At 33.0% G+C, this 17984-nt stretch overlaps 1 protein-coding gene and 1 pseudogene across 4 annotated transcripts; both read right to left on the bottom strand.

Annotated features, from left to right (window-relative positions):
• Nucleotides 1-581: 581 nt before the first annotated feature.
• LOC114402516 lies at nucleotides 582-2754 on the bottom strand. 3 transcript variants are annotated; one of them, XR_003664453.1, is made up of 3 exons: nucleotides 2209-2753; nucleotides 1806-1916; nucleotides 582-851 (listed from the first exon to the last, which is right to left on the bottom strand). XR_003664453.1 is itself a non-coding variant. In XM_028365120.1 (3 exons), exons 1-3 carry the CDS (start codon nucleotides 2716-2718, stop codon nucleotides 844-846), a joined length of 615 nt encoding a protein of 204 aa, XP_028220921.1. In that variant the 5' UTR covers nucleotides 2719-2754; the 3' UTR covers nucleotides 582-843. The 3 variants fall into 3 exon arrangements, 2 of the variants coding, with proteins under 2 accessions (XP_028220921.1, XP_028220922.1); XM_028365120.1 differs by having other exon boundaries at nucleotides 1806-1902; nucleotides 2209-2754; XM_028365121.1 differs by lacking the exon at nucleotides 1806-1916 and having other exon boundaries at nucleotides 2209-2752.
• A 2568-nt stretch (nucleotides 2755-5322) lies between these two features.
• On the bottom strand, nucleotides 5323-8564 carry LOC114401367 (annotated as a pseudogene). Its single transcript, XR_003664259.1, has 4 exons — nucleotides 7979-8564; nucleotides 6575-6818; nucleotides 6323-6502; nucleotides 5323-5814 (listed from the first exon to the last, which is right to left on the bottom strand). The product of XR_003664259.1 is annotated as an NAD(P)H-dependent 6'-deoxychalcone synthase-like (transcript).
• Nucleotides 8565-17984: the final 9420 nt, after the last annotated feature.

Below are 17984 nucleotides of genomic sequence, written 5' to 3'. Positions count from 1 at the left end.
AATATTATGTTATATTTTTCTCTTTTACAGTAACAGTATTGTACCTAAATTGTTAATTATTTTTGTCAAAATTGTGAATAAAATTTGTTGATAAATGAAAATATCACCATTAATTAACTAATCACTAATATTGTTTCCTTAACCCTCTGTTTGATTGATTCGCTATAGTAGTGATTTGTGAGAATTTTTTTAAAAAAATTGATGTGGGTCTACATTTTCTTACACTACCTTAATTCAAATATTTATTTATACTTTCATTTGTTTCCTTTCCATTCTACTCTAGCAAACAATACCTAAAAGAAATCAATTGAAAATTATTTTATTTTTATAGTAAATTTTTTACATAATTTTAAAATTATATAATTTTTTTTTTAATATTTATTTGAACTATATAAAAAAATTGATCTCACTTTAATAATTTTTACCTCTTAAAGGTTAATTCTATGACTTCTGACTACGTGGAGACTTTGTCTTCAGAAAAAAAAAAAATTGATGTTCCTTTAAAATTGTGATCTTGGACGGTCGGCCACCTAGACTGTTTATATATATAATTCACCTTAGTTAGTATTTTTTATAACAAATGATTAAATATATGTTTATGTTGCATTTCAAATCAGTGAATTATTTATAAGAATACAACTATTTATTTATGAAGATATATATTGAGCAGTGAGCACCTTTATACTGCTCACCTTTATACGTAAATGTAAAGTTACAAGCTCATATACAATTTACAATACTACGTAAATACTACAAAACTCGCATCAGTTGATTTGATGCACCAGAACCTTGCGACGAGATGACAACATTTCGTTTAATTGTGCAATCTGAAATAAGAGTTGGCTAATCTTCTGCACAAATTAACAAAGTGTATATTCAGGATAATGATATTCAATGTAAATACCTCATTTTTCAAATGAGACCAGATTATGCAATTAAATGTACAACTAAAAGTACTAGGCTTAACGTACAACTGTCGAGAACAACTATATTTTATATAAATTAAAGAACATTATACGATAAATTAAAAATGAAGATATTAGTGTATCAATGAAGATGGACACTCCGCTTAAACAAAAAAATAAATAAAAGAAAAACGCTTAGTAAATTAGGGCAATATCTTGTGCTAGTTGACTATAAATTTACATACATTTAATTTTATCAAAATTTTAATTATTTAGAATTGACTTAAGGGTAAGACTACTAAAACTTAACCTTTTAATTCATTAACAAAAATATTACTTATTATTAATTTTTAAAAGGCAACTAATATATTTTTGGACTAAATTAAATTTATTTATTTCCTTATCTAATTTAGGCAGGTTGAATTAATGTTTATTTTATTTATTATAATAGCCTATTTTCCTATTCTTAATGATTATTGACTAAAATTTATTAGAAATCACTCATTTTAGTGAGTCACAAATAATATATACATATACATATACATAATTTTGTTCTTTTTAAGAAATAACTGTGTATCTTTACAACCATGTCTTAAAATTTAGCATAGTATAATTTTTTATACTATATAGAAATTAAGCTCTTAAATTTAATAATAAAAATATCACCCTATTTTTACTAACTCACTCCATAATAAACCTAGTTTTACTTCCAAACTTCAATAATGCATATGACAAAAAACTTTCAAAAGTGGTAGTCATGCAGAAATAGCAAAGAATGTTGTAAATCGAGTATTTTCATGTGGGAATATTCTCATTCTCATGCACTTTCTATTATAGTATTATTTGCATGTACTTACCTAATCTTTTTCTTTAAGAAGATAAACTCATTCTATTACCTACCTAGGATTTTTTGAAGCTGATTGTGAAATTTAGCGACGGGGGTTTCAGTGAGGGAGAAGGAGTCGTCTGTAAACCGTCCGTTTAGAGTGGGTGTTTCCTATTGTATGGTTCCTTTGATAAGAGAGAAAGTAAGAGGAAAGAAAATAAAGAAAAAAAAATATGATTAATAAAACATTTTCCTCTATTTGTTTGAAAAGAAAATAGAAATAAAAGTTATTTCTGTAGATACAAAAATTTAATTTTTTCTTTTCTGTCAATTTTTTTTTCAATTCAAATTTTAAATTTTTTTCTTCCTTTCCTTTTTTTCCATCAATCCAACCAAACATACTAATAATTTGATTCAATGTAATAACGAAAATTCTTTTAATGTATGCAACTAATAGAAATATCTTTATATACTCACCTCATCTTTCTCTTTAAGAAGATAAACCCAAGGATCCACCACCACGTTCCGCCGACCAACCCTCCTCCGCCGCCGTCGAATCCCCACGTAAACAAGCGACAGCAACACCGCCGCGGCCGCCGCAGCTCCGGCAACCTGCGTAAATGACCAAAACGCCCCCGCACACATTGCCCAATTACCAACCTTAGAAGCCACCCCAACAACGCGCTCTCTCACACCCTCCAATCGCACCTTCAACACCTTCTTGGCTTCGCTAACCACCCTCACCCTCCAATCTAACGGCGCCGTCTCACCCTCCGAACTCGACACCGTTAACGGCGACGAAGTTCCGTCGACTTCCGGGTCCGTCACCGTTGTTGGAACGATTTGTAACAATGAGAGTTCGTTATTAGTGGAAGAAGCTTGGTCACCAACAAGGTAGTTTTCGTTGATCACTACCATGTTCCATTCGGAGAGTTCGGGGAATTGTTCGATTTGTTGCCACTCGTTAATGTTCTCTTTGTTTTCCATTATGTTCGGAGTTTTTGCGTGCAGCTAAGGGGTTACTTAGAGGTTTGCCGGCTTAAATACATATTTTTGGTTTTTATAATTTAGTTTTTCTTTTGTTCTGTAATTTTTTTAGTTATTACAAAATATGATTGGTTTATTATTGTTCTTAAAATGTTTTAAATAATATTTTTTTACTATTTAAAATGTTATTAAAAACACTTTAAAAATAAAATAAACATATTTTGAAGGATTAAAATGATTTTTTTTTCAAAATTAAAAAAGAAAAAACATTAAATTTAAAAGAGAAAAAATATATTCAAATCGGTTTTGCATGTCTTAATCGTACTAGAGAAATATCTATGTAGGAAAGTAGAAAATATCTTGGGTTTTGTGTTTTTTCTATTATTTGGGGTGGTTTGGGATAAATAAATAAATTGGTGCCTTATGTTTAGAGGATATGGTGGGCCAGGGCTTTATCGGATTCTTCTGAAACTATCTTTCATTATCAGTACAATTGGACATGTACTTTTTCATATGGTATAATTTGATGGATAATTCGAAAATGCTCTAGTTGGGAGAGAGAATTTGACTTTTTCAATTAAATAAAAATAATAATATGATTACTGTGTAGGAAAAATTATTCATTAAAAATAGCAACATCCAAAGGGTGAGTGAGGTCATTAATAAAATGAAGGAATTTTAAAAATGAAGAAATCTAATATTTTATCCAAACGCAAAATTTTAGAAATGAAAGAATTTAAATTGAAATATTTGAAATTCTCAGAATTTAAAATTCTTTAAAATTTTAAATTTCCTCGTCCAAATACACTTGATAAAGAATTTTTTCATGTTATTTTATTTTACACAAAAGGAAAAGTAGTACTCTTTCTTGTTGGAAGGTATGGGCTTGTATGAATATTTGTAGGGTAACTTAAATAGCTACAAAAAATTGTTTGGAGCAACAAGTGTCTTCACTAACCTGCCTTTTTTATAGCATTGGTTGAATCATCAATGAAGTTTATAGGGACACATAAAGATAGTAAATAACATTACTGTATTTTTGGTAGCATAAAGTAGTAGTTACAGGAAAAAAACTTTGAGCCCCGGAGACATATATCACTTATGGAAAGGGCCTAACCATATTATTTAGTGCCCAAATAAATTAATTTCGTACCCAAAGTATGTGGAGACACCTTGGGAAATCAACAAGGAAAAGTAAATTTCAATAAATTGAATATTTATTAGCAGTCCCATGAATAGGCTAACATGAAATTCTTGAATCTTGATTCTACCAGGAGAATTTTGATTTTGGATATACTCAAGTAACAACCGCTATTCCAATGTAGAAAGCTAGATATAAAACCAATATTAAGCCCCCACTATTCCAATATAGAAAGTTTAAACATTTGGTTTGGGTTAGTTTTTAACATATCAAAGCCTTTATGACCAAATTATATTAAAATCCTTCCCATCCTTATTCTGCAGCTGTTTCTGAAATTAGTGCCTCCTGCTATGGAGTTCCTTTACTCCGTTTCACATAGTCGAAGAGAAACCTAAACAAGTTGAAGAGAAACCTAAACAAGTTGCATAATGATATCCAGGGTCGGTGATTCTATAATATTTTGCTTAAGTTAAGGATAATTATGATGAGGTTAGATTCTATAAAAATTTTGAAGAAGAAAATATGGACATTAGATGATCATGAGAACATTCAGCACAGGAATGAAGGTAACTTTCCATAGCCTTTATTATGTCTTGCCATGCTCTATGGTTCAGTGTGTTGGAATAGACATAGTAATAGAGGTGCATCCTTTGGATTAGTTGTGTGAAGAAACAAGAGATAGATACACACATTTGACCAAGCAATTGATGTTAGGTTCAATCAAAGATAAAATGGAAATTGTTCAAAAAATAATTTGAATTTATACTTCCTATAGATGTGTCATTATTCAGGAAATGCTTGTGGCTATGGTTGACTTGTGTAAGTAGTTATATAATCTTAATTTTAGGCAAGGATCAGTTTCTTTAGATTGACTCTGTAATCTGACAATGTTAATGTCATTTTATTCATGAGAATGTGAGACTCACTGTTGCTCTGCCTGTGTTATGCAGTTTATAAATGTACATAGACCAAAGCAAGCAACTGCAAAGAAATTTTGGCTTATTGTGCACAATTCAATGATATTTTCTATAGTGCTCACTCATGCACATCCCATTGCTGTTCCAGAACGGGTTCTTGCCTTTCATCCTGTGAGTTTCCTGTAATTAGGTTCATGTGAACATTTTGAAAACCTTGGTGTTTTTATTGGATATATGATAGGTCAGTAAGTTATGCTAGTAATTAGTTATGTTAGCCAAAGAAATACAGAGTTATGTTAAAAAGAAGGGGAAAGAGGCCGCAACTTATTAGGCACCTTAAGGGTGGGTTTATGTTAGTAGACCAGTAACTGTTTATAAATAAGAAGAGGAGTTAAGAAGAGTCAGTCATCATGGGTGACATTGAATTGGGATTATTGAGAGAATTTTTGTAGAGTTAAACACAATAAATAAAGAAGTTATGTTTTTTTTCTCTGTCTGATCCAGTTTCTATCAATATATTTCTCTTTGAATTGCAAGTACATGCAGTAAAAGTGGATAAACTATAAACAGTCTAGTTTTTATTGGATGCCTGTAGCTTGAATTACAATTACATTTCAACAGATAAAACAGTGTAGCACATAAAATTACATGGAAGAAAAGCATAACATTGCTGTAAACAAACTTCCCACAAAAAGTGAAACCAGTGATTTCAATTTTGAGTTTCTTTAAGGGTATTCTAAAGACAGATTACACTTCATCCTTTTATTGTGTCACAGACACGAGAAACCTAAATCTCAAGGAAAATGGAATATTGAAGCTGATAATGTATTACTAAGTTTCCCCATCAAATAGATCAGGAAGCGGGAATGCTGCTGTTCCGTACTTGAACATACGCTCCTGTTTGACTTGATTAATCTTTTCATGGTCATCTTTGGTGAGTGACCAATCAAATATCTCTAAATTTTCCTTTAATCTCTCTTTATTGTAGCTCTTTGGTATGAAAGTCACACCTTGCTCAAATAACCATCTAAGACATACCTATTGCATCAGAAAGGGTTGATTGTATTAGCATCCAAGTAGCTTCCAAAGTAAACTCAGTACAGTGACAATTATGATTTATGAGGTTTGAATTCGTGATTTGGGATGTATTAGGAGAACTTATTTACATGTTAGACTTACCTTATATTCTTATGACATAAATACTCGGGTAAGTATTCCAAAGAGCTTATGAAAATATCATAAGATCTGTCCATAAATTGTGTTTAGCTTATTTTAATAAGTTCTCCAAGATAACTTATGAAAACAGTTTACAACTTATTTGAAAACAGTTAAGTCTTGTTTTTTTATTTGATTACAGACAAAATTATACTTAAAAGCTTATATGATAATAAACACTTATTCAACAAGTGCTAAGTTAAGCTATTTACCCAAATTTTAGTGCAGCTTGCTAAACAATTTATTTTTAACTTCACTGTTGGTGACTCAATTTTACTAGTGTAATTGTCGTTGAGCTTTAAAAACACAAATAAATCTGAAAAATGGTAACCTGAGCTGCAGTTTTGCCATGAGCCTGTGCAATCTGCTTGGTCAATTCATTGTCCAAAATTTGATTGATATCCCATTTGCTCCCTTTGGCTCCCAAAGGAGAGTAGGCAGTCACAATTATACCCTTTGCCTTGCAGTATGCTCTAAGATTCTTTTGCTGCCAGGCAATATTCATCTCCACCTGTTTGGGGTGGAAAATAAGATGTGTGAAATAAACAAAATGTGCAGGATAGATGATAGATGATGGACTTACTTGATTGACAGAAGGAGGAATTGTAGCAAAAGAGAGAAGATTTTCAAGTTTCTTGCAAGAGAAGTTGCTAACTCCAATTGATTTGGTAAGGCCAAGTTTGTGACATTCTTCCATTGCTGCCCACACACTCTTTACGTCAAATGGAACAAGGCTCTCTTCAGAATAAGGCATCTCCTACATTCCAGGCTTTGCAGTAATTGGCCAATGGATTAAATATAGGTCCAAATAATCTAATTTAAGAGACCTGCATCAATTTAGGTTCTGACAAAACTTCAATACAGTTTTTCATATTGTTCTCTGATTAGAATTAGAGTTTCACTTTGAGAACCTATGTTGACCTTTAATGAAAATGTTTATAACAGGATTATTGAAGTGCAACTCTAATTCTAATTGGAGAATATAGTCAAAAGCATTTAAGGAATTGGAGAATGTAAAAAAAATTGCCTTAAAGGAACTGCTTCTAGGTTTTATCTGGCTTATCCCATCAGGGTCATAGACTAGTAAATGAACACTGATACATGGACACCTAATCACTTCACAAGGAGTGTTACCAATACACTCTCTAACACACTCTTTCTAACACATACTCACAGAAATTTGTGATTGCAATAAACTTGAACCAATTCAAAGTGTGTGTTGCTAACATTTCAAATCATCCAAATACCTCTTTAACACCTATCATTCCTTCCATTCTCTTTCTCCTTATCTTGTCATATTACCTATTATATTTATCATTTCTCTTTATCTCTGTCTCTCCATATCTCTAGGTAAGTAGAATGTGGTGTTAACCAATTATTTTCATTAGTAAATTACACAATTAGATTAAACCATCAATTTGGTCCCTTAAGTATCATCATCTCTCTTAAATAGTCCTTAAACTAACGAAATTTATAAAATAGTCTTTAAAATATTAGAAATCTTGCTACAAAATCACTCAAGTATAGACTTGTTTTTTCAATTTGGTCTCTTAAAGTTAGTAAAATATATTAACTTGCAAGTAAATTGATGGATACTCAATCATTTAAAACTACCTACTTCTTTCTCCTATATGTAAAACCCATTTACCTAACTCATCAAGATTAAGGAAAGTGGTTAATTTAGTTGATAACAATAAATTTGTCTTAAATTTATAACTTTTTTCAAAACTATTGTTGTCATTAATACTTTTCTTTCTTCTTTGTCAGCACATTCTTTTTCTTCTTTTAATAAAGAGTATTTCTAGTATAAAAATAATTAATACAAGAAATATTATAGATTGAGGCTTATAAAAAGAAACAAGAACGTTTCAAACCTTATAGGAATGGAGGAAGTATACAATTTCATTAATATAAGGACAATTTAGGAGAAAGGGTGATACTTGATGGACTTAATACATGGTTTATAGGGGTTTCATTAATTCCTTACCGAAGCGAATTTTGTAGAGCAGGAAGAACAAGATGGGGATGATTATCACAACACCATAACTTGGAAGTGATGAAAAGCTCGTCTCTTGAGGCTATGAGACCAACACGAAGTGCTTCGGCAATGGCTTCTCCAAGAGCCTGCTCCGATCCGTACTGTGCCGCGGTGTCGAAGTGTCTGTAACCGAGTTTGATAGCCTCTATGACTGCAGCCTTCACCGTGTCACCGTCGTTGTGGACCGCGGCGGTGCCGAGTCCTATCACCGGCACGCAGAGTGGGTTCGATTTGGAGGGTGGTTGTAGTTGTAACAGCACTTTGGGGACGTTTGTTGCAGACATGATACGATGTTGCGATGTGTCGCGGGTCTTCTTTTGCTTATGCTTGTATTTCTGTTTACTACTGGTGGAAGTTGGTTGGAGGTGGGGGAGTTGGGAAGAGACCCGATAAATCAGATTTTTGGATCCGAATTGAACACGGTGTCTCAGATACGAGTGCCGGCAGGTTTTTTGACCGAGGTGCACACTTTCTCAGGTTGTTTCCCTGGAGTATACAACTCTCTCCATAATGCCTGAACTATATTATGAAATTTTTTTTTCAAAGTACACCTCTTTTTGTTTTGCCTTTGGTCACCCCGACTTCCGTATTTAGTCTTTTTCTTTCTTTCTTTTATTTATTTATTATTTATTATAAATTAAAATTTAATTAAAGTTAAATATTATGTTATATAAAATTACTTTTAATAGATTTTAAAATTATTTATTTAATAAATTAATTTTAGAAAAATTATTTTATATTTTTTTATTAAAAAATGATATTATTAAATTTAATTATTTTTGTTATATTATTTAATTTATTTAAGATATTTTTGGTTAAATATTTGTTTTAAAAACTGAATTTTGTATATAATATATTGATTTTAGTAAAAATTGTAAATTTTAAATTTAATTATTTTACTAAATATAATTACTTTATTTATTTAATTAGATTTAATTAAAAATGATAAAACTAAAGCTTTTAATAATTTATCTATGGAAGAATATTACATTGTATTATCCATAAAATATTTAAACAATGATAATTGACTAAGGAAAAACTTAAGATGAGAATATATTTGGACAATTGTTTCTGCTATGACCATGTTGTCCGCAAAGTCCATATTTTTTTTACTTAGTCGTTCATTGTCGTCTTCGTCCATCTCAGTAGGAATGCAAGTTGAAATAGGACGATCCTTTGCAGTTCTCTTTCTCCTTGGATCAGGACCCCACTGATCTCCTTCATATTCTTGCAACATTGATTTGTGTGGCAATAAACCAAAGGAGTTATCGTAAATGTGCAAAATGTGTTGTAAAGTGAATAACATCGGCACATAGGTCATGGGATCAACATTGACAGATTTACAGGCAGCCATGACGTGAGAACACGGTAAGTGTTTAGCCTGATATTCACCACAATCACACTTTTGGGATCGTAACATTACTCTAAATCTTCCAGGTGGTCTTGGTGTTTCAAGTGGGGATTGAGTATTTGTTATAATAAAAGTGTGAGTGTGTCTGTATTCATTTACAATGTGTATATTAGATTTTTTTTTACTGTTATTCATTGCATCAAAGACGACTTCAGAATACTGTGAGCCAAAGTTGATCATTGCCTAAGTTTGTCGACCTCTATTAGCAAAAAGTTGTGCGGTCTTGAAATACGTCTCTTCAACCAACGATGACACCGACAAATGTCTTGTGTTTTTTAACATGGAATTAACAGACTCCGACAAATTGGTAGTCATATGTCCCCAACGTTTCCCCTCATCGAAGCATTATACCCATTTTTGTTTGGATAATTGATCAAGCCATTCAGCTGCACTTGACTTATTCGCACGGATATCCCTAAGATGTCGCCAGTGCATCTTCTCCGTGTATGCGTAACCTGTAAAGATTCAATGAATGTATTATGTTATAAAATTTAATTGAAAGAAAATTTTAAGGAATAAATAAAATAGATTCTCACCAGCCAACATGAGTGATTTCTTTAAATGTTTGCAGTTTGAGTTACCGCGAACAAAGTTTTGTGCAATGTGGCACAGACAAAAGAAATGGGATGTGTCCTGGACCCATAAGTTACTTGGGTTGTTGTAGGCACTTATAATTAAGGGGTGTCGGTCTGAAATGAGAGAAATGTTAATTTGCGGAGTAACATGTCTTCTCAAATTCTTTAGAAAAAACCCCAAGATGAAGTTGTCTCTCCTTCTACAATAGCGTAGGCAATTGGGAAGATATGATTAGCTCTATCTTGTGCGGTAGCTATCAACAATGTGTCAGTATACTTCCTGTAAAGCCATGTACCATCTACTTGTACTATGAGTTTGCAATATGCAAAACCATTAATGCATGAACCAAATGACCAAAAGACACGTTTAAACAATCTTTTGCCCGGTACTATTTGTCCCCCCTCATACAAGTATTTTGTTTAAGCAGCGACCGTAGTCCCAAGAATACAAGATTGCAAAGCTCCGAAAAGTTTTGGCAGTTTGGAATATGATTCTTCTCAGTTTCCATGAATCATCTCCAACACTCTTTGCTTTGCTAACCATGTCTTCTTGTAGGATGGGGTATAATTCATGAACGTTTTGATCTCTACAATCAACGTCTTGATGGAGACGGTTGGGTTTTGTTTTGACAATTGGTTGGATAATTTGTACTATGACGTGTTTGTCGAGTTGGCGATGATCTTGTCTGTGCATTGGCACGAGACACGTGTGATGACCTCTGATACTCTTGATAATCCATTTGTAATTCCTTTTTGAATTACATGTGCCTAAGCTCCATGTACAACCATTTTCATGTAACTTACATACGAAGTTTAGCCTTCTCTGGTAAGAGTAAACTGTTGTGTAATCAAAATGATTTCTGATGTTGTATTCTTTGATCGCTCGAATACATTGTGCTTTTTCATCGAAGGTCATGACAACCTCGAGTATACCGATTGTTAATTGTACATTGTGTTGTTGATGAACAAAATGTTGTCGATCAATGTAGTGTGGTAGGTGGTCAAAGTTCAAGTCTACTAGACACCTAGGTTGGTGATATTGTAATGGAGGTGACGGAGGTGTTGTTGGTCTCCCAACACCCTCGTCATCAGTTTGGTCATCGCTTTGGTGATTGATGTGATCAAAGAACTGTTGATCCTCATCCTCACTAAAATCATTCATGTTTTCATCATGAAATCGTATAATGGGATCTTCGTTAGCAATGGGATGTTCATCTCAGTTTGATGTTTGCATTTGTGGTAGTTGTGAAAGTGGCGTAAAGGGGGATGAAGGATGATTTTGTTGGTCAAAGGAGGATGAAGGATGGTTTTGTTGGTCAAAAGAGGTTTGTTGGGCATTGAGAAAAGAATCATTTTCGGATAATAGTTGTGTGTATGAAGTATACATGTCAAAGGGGTCTTGTGATTCAAGGTTGTTGCATGAAGATACAAGATTATTGAGGTCTATGTTGTTGTACGGTAACTGTTGCGGAGACGGTAGTTATAGTTGTGGACATGAGGGTTGTGGAGACGATGGTTGTGGTTGAGGAATAAGCTCAGTAAACAGCATAGAATTCGACAAAATTCAATTGTGGATTCTGGAGAATTGTTTCCATCGCGCCTCTAAGATCATCATTGTCGAATAGTTGAGCTGAAATAAAACGTGTCTGACCGAGATGAAATGAAATAGGGACACGAAATAACAATTGAGCAACTTGTTTAGTTGCTCGAGCAGGGAGACGATTGTTAATTTTTCGAATGAATTGTGTAAACGTAATAGAACGAATGGCGTAAAAAAATATTGGGGTCCTGGCGTGTACATCTATCCTTGAACTGGATCGTCTACAATGTGACCATTGTGATAAATGATGGTCGCAATTTCTTTAGGTGGAGCCATGGTGGTGCTTATGGGATATGAGTGGAAATGGTGTGAGAGTTACAAATCGAGTTTTGTTTTGTGAGAAAATTATTGTGTGTGATATGTTGTTGTCAAATGGTGATATTATATATAGGCTGAGAAAGTTTATTAAGAGAGTTATGTTGGATCAAGTGGCCTCAGAATAATTAAGAAGGGGGGGTTGAATTAATTATTCTTAAACCTTTACTAATTAAAAATTTACTCTTCTAAGGTTTTTACTTATGTTGTTAAGAGAATAAGGAGTAGAAGAGAAACTTAACCAAAAGTAAAAGCGGAAATTAAAATGCACAACAGAAAGTAAAAGAGTAGGGAAGAAGGAGAAAAACACACAAGAGTTTTTATACTAGTTCGGTAACAACCCGTGCCTACATCCAGTCCCCAAGCAACCTGCGGTCCTTGAGATTTCTTTTCAACCTTGTAAAAATCCTTTTATAAGAAAAGATCCACAAGGGATGTACCCTCCCTTGTTCTCTTTGAACCTAGTGGATGTACCCTCCACTAGAACTGATCCACAAGAGATGTACCCTCTCTTGTTCTCAGTCAACAACCCAAGTAGATGTGCTCTCTACTTGTACCACAAAGGATGTACCCTCCAATGTGTTAAGACAAAGATCTCAGGCGGTTAAACCTTTGATACTTTGTGAATGGGGATACAAAAAAATTCTCAGGCGGTTAGTCCTTTGAACACTTTTGTATAAGGGAAAGGGAAGAATCAAAAGAATTCTCAGACTGTGTCATTTTGACTTCTTTGGCAAAAGGAGAAGAGATGAAAAGAAAGAAAAACACAAGTTTTCAAGGTTTAGAAAAACCAGAAAACTTTGGAAAGCTTTTGGCACAAAGAAGAAGAAAAAGTTCAAAGAGATTCAAGGCTTGTAAAGGATTGTATAAGATTGATTGGAAAAGTGTATTGAAAAGCAAATCAAAGCCTTGCTTTTATAGACTCTTCATGTCTGGCCAAGAGGACCATTTAGAAGAGTTATAACTTTTAGGAAAACTTAAAACCAATTTGAAAAAGTAAAAAAATCATTTGAAGAGTTACATCTTTTGATTTATTCAGAAATAATCACTGGTAATCGATTACCAAATCAGTGTAATCGATTACACAAAGCTTTTATGTGAAAGGATGTGACTCTTCACTTTTGAATTTGAATTTCAATGTTCAAAGGCACTGGTAATTGATTACCAAAACATTGTAATCAATTACAACTTTTTGAAATCAATTGGAACATTGTAAATTCATTTGAAAACAAAGGCCACACGATGACATCATGCATGAGCATAAATGCATTGGTCCTCTATGCCGTGAACAAAGGCCACACGATGAAAGGCATGTCATTCACCACGTGTTTTAAGGAACACGAAGCAATGGAGAGTGCAACAAGAAAGGGAAACGAAGAAGGAAGCATGATGGGTTCAATGCTGGAGAGTAAGAGGGAGAGTAAGAAACAGAGTGCAAGGTAGAGGGGGAGTCAGAGGGTAAGAAATGTTAACAAAGAGTGCAAGAGAGTAGAGGGAGAGATCAAAAATTAAAAACACACTCACGGTTGTGGAAAACCTTCTAAGATGGTTTTTACAAGACAGTATAGGGAGAGATAAAAAATTCGAACGTCAGTCTTCTAAGCCGGTTTTCGAGAAACCTTCTTGGAATGACAACAATTCTAAGAGGATTTCCGCGAAATTTTCGTGGAATGGTAGTTTCTAAGGCAATTTTTGAAAAAACCGTCGTGAAATGGTTGTATTATTTACAAAAATACCACTGCATTTTATTCCATGACAGTTTTTTCTCAATCGACGTTAAATCAATGTCGTAGAAACACATTTTTGTAGTAGTGAAATTTCATTCATCAAGGATTGAATTGTGGAAGGAGCATTCATTTGTTGGATCAAGTGGCCTCGGAATAATTAAGAAGGGGGGGTTGAATTAATTATTAATGAACATTTACTAATTAAAATCTATCATTCTTAATGTTACTAGATTCAATTAGGCTTTTACTATAATGTAAAGAAAGTAAAGAACAAAAATAGAAACTTAACCAAAAGTAAAAGCGATAATTAAAGTGCACAACGGAAATTAAAGAGTGTAGGGAAGAAGAAGACAAACACAAGAATTTTATACTAGTTCGGCAACAATTCGTGCCTACATCTAGTCCCCAAGCAACCTGCGATCCTTGAGATTTCTTTTCAACCTTGTAAAAACCTTTACAAGCAAAGATCCACAAGGGATGTACTCTCCCTTGTTCTCTTTGAACAACCAAGTGGGTGTACCCTCCACTTGAATTGATCCACAAGAGATGTACCCTCTCTTGTTCTCAGTTACAACAACCCAAGTAGATGTACCCTCTACTTGTACCACAAAGGATGTACCCTCCAATGTGTTAAGACAAAGTTCTCAGGCGGTTAGTCCTTTGAATCTTTGTGAAGGGGAAACAAAATATATCTCAGGCGATTAGTCCTTTGAAATATTTTGTTTACCCAAGTAGATGTACCCTCTACTTGTACCACAAAGGATGTACCCTCCAATGTGTTAAGACAAAGTTTTCAGGCGGTTAGTCCTTTGAATCTTTGTGAAGGGGAAACAAAAGATATCTTAAGCGGTTAGTCCTTTGAATTCTCAGACTATGTCTTTTTGAATTATTTGAAAAGGGAGAAGGGAGACACAAAAGAATTCAGACGATTAGTCCTTCGTTCTTCTGGAAAAGGGAGAAGAGAGACACAAAAAGAATTCAGGCGATTAGTCCTTGTTGAATTCTTTTTGGCAAAGGGAGAAGAGAATGAAAAGACATAGCACACTTTTGTTTTCTACAAAAGAACAAGGTTTGGAAAACAGAAAACTTGGAAAGCTTTTTGGCAAAGGAAGAAGAAGAAGGATGAGAAGCAAAGGTTTCAAGATTTCTCAAAAGTAGTTCAAGAAATTCTAAAAGTTGTAAGTGTTTTCTAAAATGCAAGTCAAGGTTTTGCTTTTATAGACTCTTCATGTCTGGTCAAGAAAACCATTAGAAGAGTTATAACCTTGAGAAAATCTTGAGAAAACCATTGGAAGAGTTACATCTCTTTTTTATTCAGAACTTGTCACTGGTAATCGATTATCAAAACCATGTAATCGATTACACAAAGCATTTTATGAAAAGATATGACTCTTCACAATTTAATTTGAATTTCAACGTTCAGATACATTGGTAATCGATACCAATATATTGTAATCGATTACACCATTTAAAAATCAATTGGAAAGTTGCAAATTCATTTAAAAGCTTTTGAAATCAAACTTTGCCACTAGTAATCGATTACAGGAAACTGGTAATCGATTACCAAAGAGTAAAAACTCTGGTAACTTAGAAAAATTTGGAAAAACTTTTCTTGTAAAACAAAACTGTGCTATGTTTATTTTTTGAAAAATCTTTTCAATACTTCCCTTGTGAAGTCTTCTTGATTTCTTCTCTTGAATCTTGAATTCATCTTCTCTTGAATCTTGAAATCAAACTTCTCTTGAATCTTGAATCTTCTTGATTTCTTCTCATGAAACTTGAAATTAATCTTGATCTTGAACTTGTTGACTCAATCTTGAAATCGTTCTCTTGGGCTTTTTGTCATCATCAAAACTACTTGAATCGACTTGATTCATCATCATAAAGCTTGCTTCTACATCATTAACCTAGAAAGAATTACTAAATGCTCATAATTTCCTTCATGAGTCTTGAAAGTAGCTTTATGAATATCCTCATCCCTCCCCCTTACTTTTTGATAGCCCAATTTAAGATTTAATTTACGAAAAACCTTGCACTATGTAACTTATCCAATAACTCATCAATAAGTTTAAGATGGGGTGCAATTATGAATTTCCTAGGTCAAAACAAAAAGTTCAAGTTCAATTCAAGTTTCTAAAATAAGATCCATGTTCATTAAAAGCTTAATTTGGATGAAATTTTTATGGGTTAAGCCTTGATCGAGTTAAAAAGACCTTTATTTAATCCATACTCAAAGTTTAAAGCCCAAGTCCAATATTTCATCAAGCATATTTTAGATAGGCCAATGTGGGTCACATGTTATAGTAGATTTAGGGCTTGCTTGCAATTTGGACTACTATAATGAGTCCTATGCTTTTTGTAAGCATGATTTTATAAGGATTTTTTTTTTGTGGTGGGGAAGGGGGGTATTAGGCCATAACACATTAGGTAATTTGTGCTCAAAATTTAAAGTCCAAGTTTGATGAAATTAATTCTAATTTGTGTAGAATTTTTGTGGGCTAAGCTCAAATTGGGAAATGATTGTATCAGACTATCACGCTAAAAAAACTCAAATTTAAATTGTGTTCAAAATTTAAAGCATAAATCCTATGTTTGGTTGGCTTGACTTGGATCATTTTGTCACCTCTAGCAAAGACTGAATAGGAAGAGAAGAAGACTAGGCGAGAGGTAGACAAGAGTGGAAGGAAATATAAAATAGAGTCAAACAATTCTTACAATTTTAAAACTAAAACATCAAACACGTGGATCAACTGACACAAGGTTGTTCCAACTTAATTGGTAGTCTTGAGTTCAAGTCTTGAGTATATAATTGCATTAAATACTTGAAGAAAGAACTTTATTACCATGATAATTTTATCCAACTCAAATATGATTATTTCCTGTAGAAAATACTTCTAAGATACTTGTAGTTCATGCCAAAAAGACTTAAAACTAGATTTATTTTTTCAAAATCGAGTTAAAATAAAATCAAATTCATTTAAAAATCATTTCAATATATTTTTACTTCAAACAATTTTTTTTTCAAATTTAAATTAGAAAACTGAAAGGAAAACATTTAATAGACACCACCCCATATGCTAATATAGACTTAGAGAGAGACAGAAAATAGAGAAAAATGATAAATGTAATAGATATTTGATATGATAAGAAAATTAAAAAAGTAAAAACAAATAAAAGATGGTAGTTGATTGTCTATAATATTGGGATGTACAAGTATTACTACTCACCTGAAAACTTATATTTATTCTCAAGGGTTTAATATAGCTTTTATTTCTCAACTAATACGTAGTTTTCACTCAGTGTTCTAGTTTTCGGTTATCCTTGTAACATCCCATTTTTTCATAAATTAATTTAAAAAGGATTGTTATTAATAAATAAGGATAAATAACTTTATTAATTAAAATAATGGTTTGAAAGAAAATAAAAAAAGTATTTTATTTATTCATTTGATAAGAAATAAAATAGAGTTCTTTTTTATAAAATAAATAAATAGAGTAAATAATAGGTTGAGAGTACCGTAGCTATAAATAGAGACATCTTAGGTAAGATTGATGATACGTCTCTACGCTTTCTCTTCCTCTCAAATTCGTTTTCCCTTCTCCCACTCCGAAAACCATCTCTTTTTCCCGCATACGCTCAAACTTGTCTCGGTAAAATAAAGATCCCGGACTCGTTCACCGTTGGATCGTCATGAAATTTAAATACGAGGTTCGTAACATATTTTTGGATAGACCCATCATTGGGATTTTGAAATAATGTCTGTGTTAAAAGAAATGTCCATCGCACTGAGCTTTTCCTTTTCCCACAGACACCCAAAAACCTGTTTGGGTAAAACTATGATCCCTGACTCGTTAACTGTTAGATCATCGTGAAATTTGGGTACTGGGCTCACAATTGATTGCTGCACATTTGCACTGCTGGGATTTTCAATTAAATGTTTGGAGAGGGAGAAGTACTCATCACACATAGACAGTGGAATGAAGACTTCAATTTCTTCTCCTTCTCTCTAACGCTTGAAAACCCTATCAGAGCAAATTAGAGGAAAAACTAGAGGAATCTCAGGAAATTGCTAGAGATGTCGCTATCACTTTTAAAAGACACGTGAGCTCTCTTAGAGGTAAGGGATGAGTTTATTGCAATTGGGGTTAGAATGAACATGTGTAAGGATCCTTAGAAGATTAAATTGGGGTTTATTTTGGGATGTTTATTGAATTATAATTTTTCTTTATGATTATAAATACAATATTGTTGTGTTTGATAGACCAATTGATGTTTTGATGTGAATTGGTAGATAAATTTGAGTGCTCTTGATATTTTCGTATTTTTT

Source organism: Glycine soja, chromosome 20 (assembly GCF_004193775.1).
Source record: "Glycine soja cultivar W05 chromosome 20, ASM419377v2, whole genome shotgun sequence".
In the NCBI taxonomy this organism is placed as follows: domain Eukaryota; kingdom Viridiplantae; phylum Streptophyta; class Magnoliopsida; order Fabales; family Fabaceae; genus Glycine; species Glycine soja.
Note: the sequence above shows the minus strand (reverse complement) of the source record. Positions and strands in the feature narration are given on the sequence as shown.